This window comes from Hibiscus syriacus, unplaced genomic scaffold (assembly GCF_006381635.1).
Source record: "Hibiscus syriacus cultivar Baekdansim isolate YM2019G1 unplaced genomic scaffold, ASM638163v2 tig00110480_pilon, whole genome shotgun sequence".
In the NCBI taxonomy this organism is placed as follows: domain Eukaryota; kingdom Viridiplantae; phylum Streptophyta; class Magnoliopsida; order Malvales; family Malvaceae; genus Hibiscus; species Hibiscus syriacus.
This window is the reverse complement of record NW_024062756.1, coordinates 606,071-623,795: the sequence shown is the minus strand read 5'-3', so window position 1 is coordinate 623,795 and position 17,725 is coordinate 606,071. Positions and strand designations below refer to the sequence as shown.

The 17,725-nt window shown below is 37.0% G+C and overlaps 1 protein-coding gene across 1 annotated transcript; it reads right to left on the bottom strand.

Annotated features, from left to right (window-relative positions):
* Window positions 1–6,597: 6,597 nt before the first annotated feature.
* On the bottom strand, window positions 6,598–13,613 carry LOC120128415 (40S ribosomal protein S28-like). Its single transcript, XM_039146090.1, has 2 exons — window positions 13,368–13,613; window positions 6,598–6,613 (listed from the first exon to the last, which is right to left on the bottom strand). Exon 1 carries the CDS (start codon window positions 13,587–13,589, stop codon window positions 13,392–13,394), a length of 198 nt encoding a protein of 65 aa, XP_039002021.1. The 5' UTR covers window positions 13,590–13,613; the 3' UTR covers window positions 6,598–6,613; window positions 13,368–13,391.
* Window positions 13,614–17,725: the final 4,112 nt, after the last annotated feature.

The following is a 17,725-nucleotide window of genomic DNA, read 5'->3' as shown; positions in this document are numbered from 1 at the left end:
CATTTCGCGTTGCGATTCTCTCGTTGCGATTCTATCGTTGCGATAGTCATTTCCGCGTTGCGATCTCTTATCTCGTTGCGATTTTCATTTCAACCAAAAGACAAAACAGTGTTGTAATTTTAGTTTCAAGAATAAACTACTATTTATGTTTATTGTTTTGTTTTTGGTATATCTTGACAGTGTAGTTTTTTGGTATATCTAACTTGGTATGTTTATTGTTTTTTGTAGAAATTTTTTTCGGCTTCATTGACATTAAGGAATAAAGTTAGCCTAGCCACTACAATTGCTTCGAAGCTTTCACCTGCACAAAGAAAATTGTTTGAAGAAACCTGCTTCGGGCCATGGCTGAGAGTACAACATCCGGGTGGAGATGCTAGTTTGACCCATTTGTGGCTTCAGACCATGACTAGCGATCTACCCGACAGTATACAACGTGGTGAGGAAGAGATATGGTTTCATTTTCCACCGGCGTATACTTGTTTTGGGCGGGAGTTCTTCTTAATCACTGGTCTACGATTCGGACACGATGATGTAGGCCGGTACACTCGTCATATCACCCGCCCATCATGGTTATCCAGGGTTTTTCCTGATGAGTCAATAGAGAAGCCGAACTTACACGTCGACGACATGAAGAAATATTTAATAAGAAAGATGGTTTTACTCGGATGAATGACGTCGATGTTGTCCGAGTATGCCTTCTACTACTTTTGTATGCCGACTTTTTAGGCATAGAGGCCAGACAACCTATTCCTCAGGAGCTAATATTATTGGTAGAGGACCTAAATGCATGGAATCTGTTTCCGTGGGGTTCGTATATATGGAAAGCTACCTGGACTAAGTTGTCGTCTGCCTTTGATGACCGCAAAAGTTTGCGGGGCGATGGGTCGAAATACACTTTGTCAGGCTTTGTTTGGGCCTTTAAGGTAAGAATTTCTATATAATGTTTTCAAAATTATAATTAATTATTTAACAATTACTAATGTTTGTTTTTATATTGTTTGTAGATTTGGATATTCGAGGCCTTTCCCGCCATGAAGACATATGCAATAAAAACTTCAAATGATATTCCCAGGGCTATTTCCTGGAAGAGGAAATGTCTGTTGGATTGGGAAGACTTAATACCATATGCGACAATATAATGTAAGTTAACAAATACTATCATATATAAACAAGTTATTAATAGTAGACGTTTAACTTTGTTTGAGTTTTTATATTTTTAGGAGGCCAACATTCCATTAATGAGACTGACACCCACGGAGGCTGAGCTTGCCACTGATTGGTGACAAGCTAGTCAGCATTTTCTTGATGGCACAAATGATGAGCAACCTCCACTTCCTCCACTTCGAGAGCCATCACCTCACCTAGAGCCATCACCTGATCGACCCGACTATACACCTCTACAACGAGAGCCATCACCTATCCCGTCACATCATCGAGCCTCTTCCCCCATCACCTCATGATAGGCGATAGGCAAAGATGCCACGACTTCTATCTCCCTATTCTCCACCTCCACGGGATGAGTCAAGGGAGTTACGTGATGAGGTCAATGCCTTGCATGAGGAGATCGGTACTCTACTTGATAACGATGGTGCATGGCGTGTGGTGTCTACTTACGTGGTGAGGTTGCCGCTCTACGTGAGATGGTAGTATCGTTGCAGAATGAGGTTCATACTCTACGCAACGAGGTAAGTTTAAGATTTTCCATATTTAACTTGATGATAAATTTACTCGTAATTTCACTTAAATTAACCATTTCACTTAGATTGCTTAGTAAATTTATTCGGTTGCTGCCAAAACTGCTAAACTTTTTACTTTAACACTGTGAAGTTAGTATTTGTCTTTGTTTTGTCTTTTGGTTGAAAGTTTGAAATATATTTATCTTTGTTTTCACTGTTTAAATATCATGTCTGTTTATTTACTGATATTTGTATTTAATTATTTAGCGGACCGATAAGGTGGATGCTTTACGTCGGGTTTTTCTTGCACGACAGAGTTCACGCATCAGACGGCGTGCACGTGCTATTAAGTCTCCGTATACCCCAATAGTGCGAATACACCGCAAGAAGAAGCCCGACTCGCCTGTCATCCCTCAAGAGTCCACTCCTATCGTTGAAGAGGCCCCTATCATTCCTCGAGAGTCCCCTCCCACCGTTCAAGAGGCCATTGTTATCGTTGAAGAGGTCCCTCCCACCATTCAAGAGCCCAATTCACATGGCGTCATATGTAGGATTCTTGAGAAACCCTCTGATGTGCCGGACATGATGGATTCAAGTTGGCTCTCGTATGAGTTACCGGCCAGTACCATACCGGTATCTGAAGAGGAGAAACAACTACCGGACATAATTCTGGATAACACCCTTTGGGCTAAGACTGCAGTTGATTTTATCTACATGAGCGAAGCCAGGGGTGTTTCATGACATATGCAAGCTCAATGATATCTATTTGTTGCTTGATCGGTCTTGGGGGGCGTATTATTAGGGGTCGAAGACAATGGCTATTCGATGGAGGGGTAAGTCTTATATTTTCTTATATTTTCATTTGATTATTTTTTTGTAATTTATGTAAGTTTACTAATAATGTCTTTTTTTGTAAAACAGCATATCGATGTGTGGGTGTCACGTCTTCTAAATTAGGAAACTTAAGGAAAATAAAAGAAATACACGATATACAATTATGCCGACGTCTTTTAACGCCGTTCACTTGAAGAATCAACGAGATGAATCATTTGCGTTGGGCAATGGACAAGCTAAACTTTATCCTGCATTGTGGGAGGTCGATAAGGTTAGTGTTTATTTTAGATGAGTTTAAAGGTATTCATAAATAAGTGCGCAAATGAATTATTACTTATGATTGCAGGTGTTTATCCCTGTTTTGGAACGTAACCATTGGCTTCTCGTCGAGCTTCAGATCCCATCCCTTAAGGCAATAGTATATGACAGCATGATAAATTACATATCATTGGCTGATTTAAGAGATATTATTAAGGGATGGAGCTCTTATTTGGCTAAATACTTGGATGCGATAAATTATTGGACTCGTTCTGGAAACAAGAAGCCAAAGAAGCTCAATATTACAGTTAGCAGAGACGAGACCGCACCACAACAAACGAAAGGACCCAGAGGGGATTGTGGTCCTCTCGTATGCTTGGCGTTGGACCGTTTGATCACATGAAGTAAAGTATCTACCTCCCACCGATATAGATAGAGCTGCAGTAGGCTTGTGGTTTCGACATTATATGGCTAGAGATATATACGAGACGCTGCCTACCTGCATCCGCGTTATAAAAATGTCCATAAACAATTGGTATGTTTATAGGCTTGTGGTTTGAAAATGTTTGGTTAAGTACCTAGAATTCAATAATTTGTTGTTTGTAGGTTTTAGATGTGTAGAAAGTGTTGTTTGAGCAAATGTTTGGTTTATGCAGGTTAATCTCAGAAGTGAGCTGCGTGAAAATGATGTATGGCTGCAAAAGTTGATTCAATAGTAGAAGTGTTATTTTCTCTAATAATTATTGCTTATTTTTTTATTGTTTAATTGATTTGTAAAAGATGATTTGTAAAAGTTGATTTGTTTAATTGATGTTAACATAATTCTTATTTGTGCTTGTTTAATTGATTGAAATATAATGGTTGATTTTGTTGATTTCAATCTGCATTATGTTGAAGGCAAAAAGTACTATCGCAATGCGAAATGAAAATCGCAACGAGAGAATCGCAACGCGAAAATGAAAATCGCAACGCGAATTAAATTCGCGTTGCGATTTTCATTTCGCATTGCGATTCCCTCGTTGCGATTTTTATTTCGCATTGCGAAATTAGCGTTGTGATTTTCATTTCGCATTGCGATTCTCTCGTTGCGATTTTCATTTCGCATTGGGATAGTAATTTCCGCGTTGCGATAGACATTAAGATGATTGCCTATTAAGTGATAACAACTGGAACAAATCATAGCAATTTTCAAACTCAAGTTACTAATACATGCCTAACTGAAAATGTTAAAAGTTCACACATAAAATCTACATAATACAACGTTTGCATTTAAAAATCACCTAAGTTAACAGTCCCAAAAGGTGAAGCCAGTTGTGATTGGGATTTTAAAGATGATTGCGATTTTGATTGCCTTTTTCTTGACACCATATGAGCTTTGGATTTTGATGATGATCCATATTTTGGTAGGAAAAGATGATTGTGATGGCACTGGTGATCCACATGTCAACCTTGTATGACCACTTTTCTTGCACCGACTACATGTCGATCTCTTCTTCTCTTCACCCTTAGACGGTATACGATCGTGACTTTTTGGTCGGCCAGGTAGCCTTCTGTCCATGGCTGGTGGAAAAACTGTTTGTAAGTCATCTGGTATGTCCCACTCAGAAGGATGTGAAATAGGGTAGACAATCTCGGCATAAGTCTGTCGATATACTTCTGTAGTGTAGCAATCCATAGCGTATGTGCTTGAATCATCTTGGTTTAGATGAAGAGCAACTTTTATAACATGACCACATGGATAACCAGATGTTTGTCATTTCATACAACTACACGTCCTTGCATTTAGATCGACAAGCCCATTTAAGTTATTATCCAGTACTTCAAACAAAGTGTTTGAACATGGTTCAACTCTCCATGACGTTGACTTCACAACACGTTTCGTTATCTTTTTTTCAGTCCATGGTGTAACACGATGTTCTAATGTTCCTGTAAATTTAAATAAATAATACTTAGTAAAATATATAATAAGTTACGAATTCAAAGAAATAATACCTGCATGGTTTCTTTCTTGTAGTACCACTGTTGAATAGAGGCTCGAAAAAACTCCATTAACATAGTAATGGGTAATTTCCGGGAATGACGACTTAGAGCGTTAATTGATTATGCACTATTAGACGTCATGAAACCATATCTTGCTCCAAGTTGATGTACTCTTGACCATCTTTCAAACCCGACATCTTCTAGTGTTTGAGCACACTGAGGCAAAACACGTCTTAAACAGTTTATATGCTTATTGAAATCCACTTCCTGATAAGCCTTTACAGCCTTCTAGTATGTCCATTTGTGCTTTTTTATACTAGCAGACCTTGATTTTAGATTTCTATACAAATGAACACCACAAAGTCCATGAAAAGCATCTGGGAAACACCTTCTAACAGCGTTGTCAATTGAGTTTGCCCTATCGGATATGATTTTCAGATTGCTAATAGGACCTATGCAATCCCTAAGATGCCCGATAAACCATATCCATGAATCAGAGGTTTCAGATTTGCCAACCCCGTAAGCTATTGGCAATATCCCATTGTTAGCATCCATAGCTACTGCTAATAAGTTTACTCCAAGGTATCGACATTTCAAATGTGCTCCATCAACTATAATAACTGGGCGCATGCAAGTAATAAACGAACGAATCTACAAAATAATATACACAAGAAATATAATCATTTAAATGTGAAATGCATGTAACTAACAGAAATGAGTCAACATAATTATATTGATTTACTAACCGCAGCACCAATGGCGATAAACAGCAACTCAAAGCGTCCATCTCTATCTGTTTTGATATGAGTTACTGACCCAGGATTTTTTAGCTTTAAATTGTGACAATAAGCCGGCAGTTGGGCAAACGATGCTTCTAGCGACCCCCTCAACAATTCCAAGGCATAACATTTGGCTCTCCAAGCTTGAGAATATGATATACTAATCTTGAACCGAGCATTCATGTCAGTCATAATTTCATGTCCCCGATATACCCTGCCATTCAAAAACATTAACTCAGCCAAAACCACCCAACACCTTTTTGTTTGGCTGTCTATGGTGAGGAAAAACTTGGGTTCTTGAACATGTATGTTTATCAATAAAAGTCCTAACTTGAAATATTGCGCAATCTTTTATCCTCTTTGCAATCATACGCCACGTACAGTTTTTGTCAATCGTACACCTTGTTTCGAAACGATCTTTGCTTGATTTGTTAATTTTTAGTTGATAGCCATCTTCCACACATTTCGTATACAAAGCTATCTTCAAGTCTTCCTTTGTATCAAAACAATCATATTTCTTGATACGAATAACTTTTGTGTAACAATCAACTGCTTTCTTTGCTAACTCTTCCGGTAACTGAAGTAATTCTGGCATATTCCAGTTATACTCCCGTGGCATTTTCTTTTCTTCGGGGACTTTTTCTTCTTTAGGATTATATGAATTACAGAATGGATGTTCAACATGTTCATTCACAGTTGTAACTTCCTCCTCATTATCATCAACAACATCTTCCTCGGCAAGGGTGTTTCATCATCAAAATTGGGTATTGACCAATATCAAAATCATTACACGCAGGGTCTGTTTCTTCTTCTGAAACATCATCAAAATCCGTGTATTGACCAATATCAAAGTCCGGGTATTGACCAAGATCAAATTTCGAATACTGACTAGTACTCACAATTTTTTCTCTTGGCTCATCATCGTCTAATTGGTCAATACGAAAACCGGAATTTGGTGCTGAAAGTTGATTTGGATTTGGATTAGAGAAAGGCTGTGGGTTTTGAGACCCACTTAGTTGATTACTACCCGCTACTGACCCAACAATACTACTTCTAGGTTCAACAACATACAATGTAACATCATCACTTGAAACATTAATGTATGCAATGAATCGTTCAACATCTTCATTGTCGGTTAACAAATAAACTTTACCATTTCTCTGATAAGATAGCCTAAATCCACTTAGGGGCTCTAAATTCAATTTCTTTGAAACACGTAACATTAGGGTTTCATAAGTTAACTTCTTTAATGACAGTTTTAGTTGAAGATTCATGGGTAAAGGCATATATTGTAAAACACCATGAACATTCTCCCATGACCCTCCAAAACACAAATCTATCCAAACATGATCAACATTAGATGATTTCATGGTTGTAACTAAACAAACGAGATGTGAAACTAAGACCTGTTGCCGGATGGGGAAGGATGTCGTTGGATATAGGAACGGATGTCGCCGGAGAGAGTGATAGATGGAGATGGAATGAGTTGCGATTTAGGGATTTAGGTTATGAGTTGTTGTTGCTGCGTATATATATACACAAAAAATTTGGCTTACGAAACTAAAACCTGTTGCGAACTTTGAAACTCGCATTGCGATTCTTTATTATCTCGTTGCGAAAGTCAGAATCGCGTTGCGAAAGGCAATCATTTGACCATCGCAATGCGAAATGCAAATCGCAACGATAGAATCGCAATGCGAAATGAAAAAGGCAACGAGGATTAACATGCATAAACTTTTAACAATTATTGAATTCTAGGTACTTAACCAAACATTTCAAACCAAAAGATATATGTTAACAAAACTTGCATTATGTGTATTTATGTGTGCACTTTTAACATTTTCAGTTAGGCATGTATTAGTAACTTGAGTTTGAACATTGCTATGATCGTTCAGTTGTTATCATTATTAGACATTCATTTGACTATCGCAACGCGAAAATGGCTATCGCAACGAGAAAATCGCAATGCGAAATGAAAATCGCATTGCGATTTTCTCGTTGCGATTTTCATTTCGCATTGCGATTTTCATTTCGCATTGCGATTTTCTCGTTGCGATAGCCATTTCGCGTTGCGATAGTCTGTTTTGCCTTCAACATAAAGCAGATTGAAAATCAACAAATCAACTATTACATTTCAACACAAATTATGTACATATCAATTAAACAAATCAACATTTACAAATCATCTTTTACAAATCAATTAAACAATCAAAAAATATAATTCTTATTTCTTCATCAATTATTGAATCAATGAATAAACAACTTTGTGACCCCGTACATCCATTTCACGCAGCTCACTTAAGGATTAACCTGCAAAAACCAAACATTTGCTCAAACAAGACTTCCTACACATCTAAAACCTACAAACAGCAAATTTTTGAATTCTAGGTACTTAACCAAACATTTTCAAACCAAAAGGAGTATATATGTTAACAAAACTTGCATTTGACTTACCAATTAACAATGGACACTTTCATAACGCGGATGCAGGTAGGCAGCGTCTCGAATATATTGCTCTAGCCATATAATGCCGAAACCACAAGCCTACTGCAGCTCTATCTCTATCGGTGGGAGGTAAAAACTCTGTGCTTCCCGTCGTCAAACGCGCCAAGCAAAGGCATACGAGAGGACCACAATCCCCTCTGGCTCCCGGCGATTGCTGTGGCGCGGTCTCGTCTCTGACAACTGTGACATTGAACTTCTTTGGCTTCTTGTGTCCAGAATGACTCCAATACTTAATCCCATCCAAGAATTTAGCCAAATGAGAGCTCCATCCCTTGAAAATATCTCTCAAATCAGACAGTGATATGTAATTGATCATGCTGTCATACACTATTATCTTCAGGGATGGGAGCTGAAGTTGGACGAGAAGCCAGTGACGACGTTCCAAAACAGGGATAAACACCTGCGATCATAAGTAATAATTCATTTATTTGCGCACTTATTTATGAACACCTTTAAAAAAATTAAAAAATAAACACTAACCTTATCGACCTCCCACCATGCAGGATAAAGTTTAGCTTGTCCATTGCCCAACAAAAATGATTCATCTCGTTGATTCTTCAAGTGAACTGCGTGAAAAGCCGTCGGCATTATTGTATATAGCGAATTTTTTTTATTTTCCCTAAGCTTCCTTATTATTAGTAGACGTGACACCCACGCATCGATATGCTGTTTTACAAAAAAATACATATATTAGTGAATTACATTAATTTTTAAACAAATTAATCAAAATCATATATAAGACAAATATAAGACTTACCTCCCCATCCAAATAGCCACTGTCTTCAACCCCTAATAGCACACCCCACCAAGACCGATCAAGCAACAAAAATATTTCATCGTTGAGTTTGTTGATGTCAGTGTAACACCCTTGGCTCCGCTCATGTAGATAAAAATCAACTACGGTCTTAGCCTAAAGGGTATTATCCACAATTATTTCCGGTAGTTGTCTCCTCTCCACTTCAGATACTGGAAGGGTACTAGCCGGTAACTCATACGAGAGCCAACTCTCATCCATCATGTCCAGAACCGGTGGGGGTTTCTCAATACTTCGATATATTACCCCATGTGAATCGGGCTCTGGAATGGTGGGAGGGACCTCTTCAACGATGATAGTGGCCTCTTGAACGGTGGGGGGGAATTGAGGGAGAATAGGGGCCTCTTGAACGATTGGAGGGGACTCTTGAGGGATGACCGGTGAGTCGGGCTTCTTGCGGAGTCTTCGCACCATTGGGGTGAACGGAGACGTAATAGCACGTCCACGCCGTCTGATGCGTGAACTCCTTCGTGCAAGCAAAACCCGACGTAAAGCATCCACCTTATCGGGCCGCTAAAAAAATTAATACATAAATCAGTAAATAAACAGACATGATATTAAACAAAGACAAATATGTTTCAAACTAGCATTGTATTCACCCAAATCATTATTCTATCATAGTTCACAAAATGCTCAGATAACATTCCAGAAGTAAGCACTTATATAAACATTTAAAAGGACAACATATATAAACATTCCAGAAGAAGAATAGTTTACTTTCGCAACACGAAACTTAAAATCGCAACGCGAAATGACTATCGCAACGCGGAAATGGCTATCGCAATGCGAAATGAAAATCGCAACGACAAAATCGCAACGCGAAATGAAATCGCAACGACAAAATCGCAACGCGAAACACAAATCGCATTGCGATTTTCATTTCGCATTGCGATAGCCATTTCCGCGTTGTGATAGTCATTTTCGTGTTGCAAAAGTAAACTATTCTTCTTCTGCAAATTGAAACTTGAATGGATTGCATTACTTCAACCAAAAGACAAAAACAAAACCAAAAACAAATACTAACAAAAATAGTTTAGCAGTATTGGCAGCAACCGAATGAATTACGAGTTTGAAAAATCTTAAACTTACCTCGTTGCGTAGAGTATGAACCTCATTCTGCAACGATGCTACCATCTCACGTAGAGTGGCTACCTCACCGCGTAATGTAGACACCTCAACACGCCATGCACCATCGTCTTTGCGTAAAGTACCGACCTCCTCACGCAAGGCATTGACCTCATCACGTAACTCCCCTAACTCATCCCGTTGAGGTGGAGTTGGAGAACAGGGAGATAAACGTCGTGGTATCTTTGCCGGTCGTCTATCTTGCGGTGATAGTGGAGAAGAGGCTCGATGATGTGACAGAATAGGTAATGGCTGTTGTTGTGGAGGTGTATAGCCGGGTCGATCAGATGATGGCTCTGGGTGAGGTGATAGCTCTGGGCGAGGTGATGGCTCCCGAAGTGGAGGCTGTTCATCAACCGTTCCATCAAAAAAACGCTTACTAGCTTGCCACCAATCAGTGGCAAGCTCAGCTTCCGTGGGTGTCAGCCTCTGTAGAGGAGTGTTGGCCTCCTAACAATATAAAAGCTCAAACAAAGTTAAACGTGTACTAGTAATAACTTGTTTATAAACATATGGTAGTATTTATGTTAACTTACATTATTTATTGTCGTATACCGTAGTAAATCTTCCCATTGCAAGGTCTGTTTCCTCTTCCAGGAAATAGCCCTGGGAATATCATTTGAAGTTTTTATTGCATATGTCTTCATGGAGGGAAAGGCCTCAAATATCCAAATCTACAAACAATATAATAACAAACATTAGTAATTGTTAAATAATTACTTATAATTTTGGAAACATCATATAAAAATTCTTACCTTAAAGGCCCAAAAAGCCTGTCAAAGTGTATTTGGAACCATCGCCATGCAAACTTTTTCGATCATCCAGGCAGACGATAACTTATTCCATGTAGTTTTCCATAAATACGAGCCCCACGGAAACAGGTTCCACGTATTTAGGTCTTCTACCAATTTGATTAGATCATTTGGAATAGGTTGTCTGGCCTTTCTGCCAAAAAGCCGGCATGCAAAAGAATTAGAAGGCATACTCGGACAACGTCGACGTCATCCATCCGAGTAAAACCATCTTTATTATTCAAAAATCTTGTCAGGTCTTCTACGTGTAGACTCGGCCTCTCCAGCTCAGGAAAAACTCGGGATAGCCATGATGGGCGGGTAATGTGTCTAGTGTACCGACCTACATCATCGTGTCCGAAGCGTAGACCGGTGATTAAGCAAAACTCCTCCCGCCCAAAACACGTATACGCTGGTGGAAAATCAAACCATCTCTTCATCACGACGTTGTATAGTCTCTGGTAGATCGCTAGTCATGGTTTGAAGAAACAGGTGTGTCAACATCGCATCTCCACCGGGATGTTGTACTTTCAGCCATGGCCCGAAGCATGTATCCTCAAACATTTTTCTTTGTGCAGGTGAAAGCTTCGACGCAATTGTTTTGGCCAGGCTGACTTTATTTCTCAAGGTCAATTGAGCCGAATAAAAGTTCTACAAAAACAATAAACATACTAAATTAGATATACCAAAAACTACACTATGAAGATATACCAAAAACAATAATAAACATAAAGAGTAGTAGTTTATTCTTCAAACTTAAATTTGCAACACTGTGAATTTCGTATTTGTCTTTGTTTTTTGGTTGAAGTAATGCAATTCATTCAAGTTTCAATTTGCAGAAGAAGAATAGTTTCTGAAAATGAAAATCGCAACACGAAAATGACTATCGCAACGCGAATTCGACTATCGCAACGAGAGAATCGCAACGCGAAACTAAAATCGCGTTGCGATTTGCATTTCTCGTTGCGATTCTCGGTTGATTTAATAAGCAATCTAAGTGAAATGGTTAATCTATTATTGAAATTACCAGTAAACTTATCATCAATTTCAATATGAAAAACCTAATAATAATGCAAAAATTTCAAAAAGAAAATAATTAAAAAAACTAACCCTCGTTGGTTGATTTGGTTGATTTTCCATTTCTGATTGTGAGGTGGCTCTGAGAGATGGAGATAGACGGATTTCGCCGGAGATGGGACGGATTCGTCGGAGATGGGTGAGAGAGTGAGAGATGGAGATGGGACTGAGTTGTGATTTTAGGTTTTAGGTTATGAGTTGCGATTACGGGATATACTGTGGACAGTTCAGTGTTCCAATATATTAATATTCGTGTTTGGAATTTAAAAATAAAATACTTGGCCAGGATACTAATGGCGCTTTGAAAATCGCATTGCGATTATGTATTATCGCGTTGCGAAAGTCAGAATCGCGTTGCGAAAGTCAGTATCGCGTTGCGAAAGTAAGTATCTCGTTGCGATTTTGTATTATCGCATTGCGATAGTCAGTATCGCATTGCGATTTTCCCAATTCGCGTTGCGATTTACTTATTCGCATTGCGATTTTCCCAATTCGCGTTGCGATTTACTTATTCGCATTGCGAATTGGGAAAATCGCAACGACACTGTAGACCACCGCAATGCGATTTTCAACTATCGCATTGCGAAAATGCAACGCGAATTTGCGATAATGGAGATCGCGTTGCGAATTAGCGATCGCATTGCGATTTTGTTGGTCATTTTGGCAAATCCGGAAAAATTTGGTTAAAATCATATATTATATGGGATTTTTGGTCACTGAGGTTATTTTCTCTTATTTTTTTCTTACGCTAGTTTTTTCAGAAATATGTAGTGTTCTTTTTCTTTTTAATTTGATAAGCCCAATAGTTGAGTTTTTTGTTCCACAATTCAAAGTAACAATAACCAAATCCATACAAAATTATTTTATTGCCAAACTAATTAGTAGTTTTAGTTTCACAAAAGTTAAATATCTATGTTTGAGGACCAAAGTGAACTAAAAAAAATTATGAACCAAATTGAAAAGTTTTATCAAATTTAAGGAATAAAAAGTACTCTATCCCTTTCCTTTTCTGTATTGCATTTTGAGTGACTACTATCACAAGAGTAGGGGTGTAAACGAGCCGAGTCGAGCTCGACTCGAACTCAAAAACTTCAAATATAAGCTCAACTCGACTCGAAAATTCGCGAGCCTAAAATTTTCAAGTTCGACTCGAACTCGAAAGAAAATATTGAAACTCAACTCGAAAAGGCTCGAATTCAAAAAAAAAATCAGAAGCTAGATTGAAACTCGAGACTCGAGCTCGATTGAAGCTCGATTTTGAGCTCGAACTCAAACTCGAATTTGAGCTCGGTTCAAGCTCGATTCAAGCTCGAACTCAAACTCGAAATCGAAATTGAACATATCAGCTCTGGCCTTATCTTCAAACTACTATAGAAATCGGGTAACATTAAAACAACCAAAAATAATAAAAAATTTGATGAAGAATTGGTGATTCAAAACAACCGCAGTCTCCACAAATTCAAGTCTTGATTAGAAAATTTGGATACCTTTCAGAAATGACAAAATTAAGAACATAATAGCTAGCTACTTGCAACAAAATAGAGACATCTGTTCAACGAAGTCTCCTGGCTTCCCTCTCGGACTCGAGCAAGGTGAGAATATCTCCCTCCCTGACCGGTCCCTTAACATTCCTCATAATGAAACGGTTCTGATCATCCAAAAACTTGACTCTCACTTGAGTCACCTGACGTCTGGACCCTGTTCTACCTATATTTTTCACCACTACAGCAAACTTGATTTGGGAATCCATCTCTAAATTTAGTTTGATACGTATAAAGGGGAGTGGATGTTGCTTCTCTTCTGATTTTCAGAGCGAGGGAAAATAATAAAATTTAAAAAAAAATACCTTATCCAATACGTGTTCTGATACTCTTTCAGATAAAAAATTATCCATCACAATAATAAAAAAATATTATCCATCACAAACCGTTCATTTGTAACACGACAAAAACATTCAATGGCTGAAGCTAACATTTATACCTTAAAATAACAAACAAACATGGCAAACCAAATCCAACTGAAAAAATGATAAAAGAGATAATACTTTAATGAGCTTGGATCGAAACTTTAAAGAGACTACTAAGAAAACTCTCTTTATTATAAAAGAGACTGCTAAACAAAGGATTCAATTTTCAATCTGGGTTATTGATTTTTGTTGCGAGAAAAAGAAAGAAAAACTAGCAGTGGCCAGAGAACAGTAGTAAAACCTTACATTCTCGTCGATAGGAGCTAGCCTTTGTCGCCCAGAGTCTTGGGGGATCGTTTAGGCCACGGTGGCTGTGCGTTTCTGCTAGGGCTGTGTGAGTGGACGAGGTTTGAAAAGAGAACGACGAGGGGGGAAGTTTTAGCCAGGGAATGTTTTGAGGAGGAAATGAATTAGGGTAAAAGTTTTTACCCTAGATATCTTGTTTTAGTGTTCATTCAATTTGTGCTTGTTTTCAATTGTGTCTTGTAATTTTAATTTTTTGACATTGTAATCCCTTAATTGGCTTGTTTAATTATAACCCAAAAACTATAAACTATAAACCCTAAACCATGAATCATAAACCCTAAACCCTATCACATAATTATAAGGGATGAGATGTCTTAGTTGTATTATAGAATTTTTAATATATTTTTAAAATTTTATAATTATCAATAATGTATTTTTAATAATGTAATTTTAAAAAATCTAAAATTATAATATAACATTATTTTTGAGCTACTCGAATATCGAGTAGCTCGTTTCGGCTCGTTAAGAAATCGAGTCGAGCTCGAGTCGAGTCCATTCGATCCGAGTATTTATCGAGCCTTGATTAAGTCGATCTCGAGTAGCTCGCGATCTGTCTCGTCTCATTTAAAGCTCTACACAAGAGTACGCTCGTTCTTTATTTTTCTTTGGGTAAATTACAACAATCATCATTGAACTTTACTCTCTCTTGTTTCACTCATTGTACTTTAAATGCGTTCAATTTTCTCACTGAATTTAACACAATTAGCATTTTTGGTCACTTAGTCGTTTTCTCACTAAACGACATTATAAATGAGCTGTTATATAGATACAAGACGACATCGTTTTGGGTGAAAATTTTATTTTTCTAAAACGGCGTCAATTTGACGCCGTTAAATATTTAACGGTTGAGTGACCAAAAATGTTAATTGTGTTAAATTCAGTAAAAAAATTGAACAAATTTAAAATATAGTGAATGAAATAGGAGAGAGAGTAAAGTTCATTTTGATGGTTGTAATTTACCCGTTTTATTTTCATATGCTATCATAGCAGATGAGCTAAATTCTAGAAGATTCCCTAGTGATTTAGTAATCAAATATTACATTCAACCAACCAAAATTGACAGTGTACTTAATTGAGCTGTCTATGGGTGACAATCGGTTTTAAAACAATTCTTTAAATCTAGGCTGGTGTTCGGCCAACTCCATGGCCTGTTTTGATTAAATATTTAAAGGTATATTTTGTTAAAATCTGTATCGATTGGGCTTATCCAACTGGATAAATCAGTCAGCTCAGGGATAAGCAAATCATCAGATTCCAGGCAAGAATTAACAGTTCATGTATCCATATTATGTTATAATCATGTTTAATATGATTATCAAAATGCCTCCAAATAATTGAATATTCAAAGTCAACTTTGGTTTGATAAGAATTATGTTTGAATTATATACAAAAATTTTAGATACACGTATGCTTATTACAGGTGATAGTATCTTTTCTAAAAATCTTTAACCATTGACAATGAACGTTTAAATACCATGCAATCTTTAGCGCCTGAATCTGGGAACTCCAAGAATAACAATTATTCCTTTAATCACTGAAGTAACTTGTTCGTGCCTTGCATGAAAATCTTAGATTTAAAGTGTTAGAAGAAACATATATTACCATTAAAGTTTAGGATAATTATCTTTACTACATTTCAAATTTATATGTTTCACGTTTGATCTGAACTAACATTTAGCATCCAAGTTGATGATAGCTAAGGTAACAACATAATAATCTACATTGTACGATAACAATAATTTGGACATAAATTAGAATGTTTGTATAGTTTATGGACTAATGTAAAATATAGAACGAAGTTTGGCAACATTTAACGGAATTAAACCTAAATCTTTTAAGAAATTCATAAGCACTACGTCAGGGTGACATTTCAGGATTGTGAAAATATAAGTGGAAACGAACAAGCTAGAAAATAATAGAGACGGCTATAAATATAAACATATGCGTGTCCATATGTATCAAAGAAGGATAGTTTCTCAGCTAACGAACTTTCTTTTGGTGTTAATGGCAGAACCCGCCGCCACTCTCACCACCACCGCCACCGCCATGCCTCAGCCACCCAAATCAATGAGCCGAAGGTTCATTGGAGTGAGGCAAAGAGCCTCGGGACAATGGGTGGCCGAAATAAAGGACTCGTCTCGGCGTGTTCGACTATGGATATTGGACATCATGAGCATGGTCCAGTGAGTAAGAGGTTTAAGGTTTATTCTTCAGTGGTGGTTCATCCAACCTTTAGTGGCTACATACACGATGGTAGGGACAATTAAGGGTACATGAACCCGTTTGTTGTTCTTAAATGCTTAAACTATATGCAGCATGTGATATGCTATATATATATAGTATATATAAATTAAGCCTTTCTTTCCAAGAAGTGTGTTGTACAAAATAAGTTCCGTAAAAGCATTGCATTGCATTTGCACACTCCTCATTTATGCAATTTCTTTTTATACTTCAAAGTGTTATAATTAGAATCCCTAAAAAAAACTTTATTTATCATTCTTGAAGTTTTTAGAGGTTTCTAAAGTTTCATATCCTCTAAATAGTTACAGTTTTTTGACTTGATTGATATCAATCTCATCACCGATAGACTCTTATATTTAATGATTGAGTCAACTCACTTCATGATCTTAAACTTGACACCTACATGGACTAAGGGTCAATATATAAATCACTGATTATAATTCTTTATTCAATTAAAAAAATATGAGTCATTACCATCGGTGCAACCCGAATTTCATTATTAACGGATATGATCTCGTTTTAAAATTTCCTCTTGGTTTGATTGCTATAGTTAATGTAAAGCTGAAGGACACAAAGTACAGCAATTGATAATTAGTTCAAGAAGCTGGAAATTAAAAGCAACTCAGAACAAGGGTATTTTGTGATGCAATGCAATTGATGTGGAAGAACCTAACCTAGAATGATGAGGTTGGAGCCCACAGTTAGTTTAATCTTTAATGACATTTGATGTAAAGATGCATGCATGCAGGGTGCCTCAGCTATTTCGTGACAGGTTTCAAATATAATAAATCGAATTCCTGGGTTTAATGAGCTTAATTAATTTAAGTCGTATGAAAAGTTGTAGGATAGCTTTTCTTCATACCAATCCAATGCATGTTCCTCTCGGGGTTTGACCTCAGTAGCTTTTCTCGGCTTTAATTTGTCAAAAGACCTTGAGTGAGCAAAATGAATTCTACTAGAAAAATTAATTTTTTTAATTTCGAGTTAGCTTAAGTTATAAATTCGAGTTATTCAAAAAATCAAATATTTGACTAGGTATTTGGATAGTTTTATGATTTAGTCTCTGATTCCATTATTCCTTCAATTTCTCCTTCATTTTAAGTTTATTTTTTCACAAAATTTGAAGTACGTATTCCTAAACAATCGTAGAATACATATGTATTTTCAGTTTCACTTTTTAATAACATTTTTTATTTTTCAATTTAATCCCTCAATTTTTTTCATTATTTCTTCAACCCATTATTTATTTTAAGTATGTTTTTTTACTAAATTTAAACCACATGTTCATATTACACAATAGAACACATGTAACTTCAATTCTTGTTTTTTTTATACTAAAAATGTATTCTTTTTTATTTAGTCTCTTAACTCAT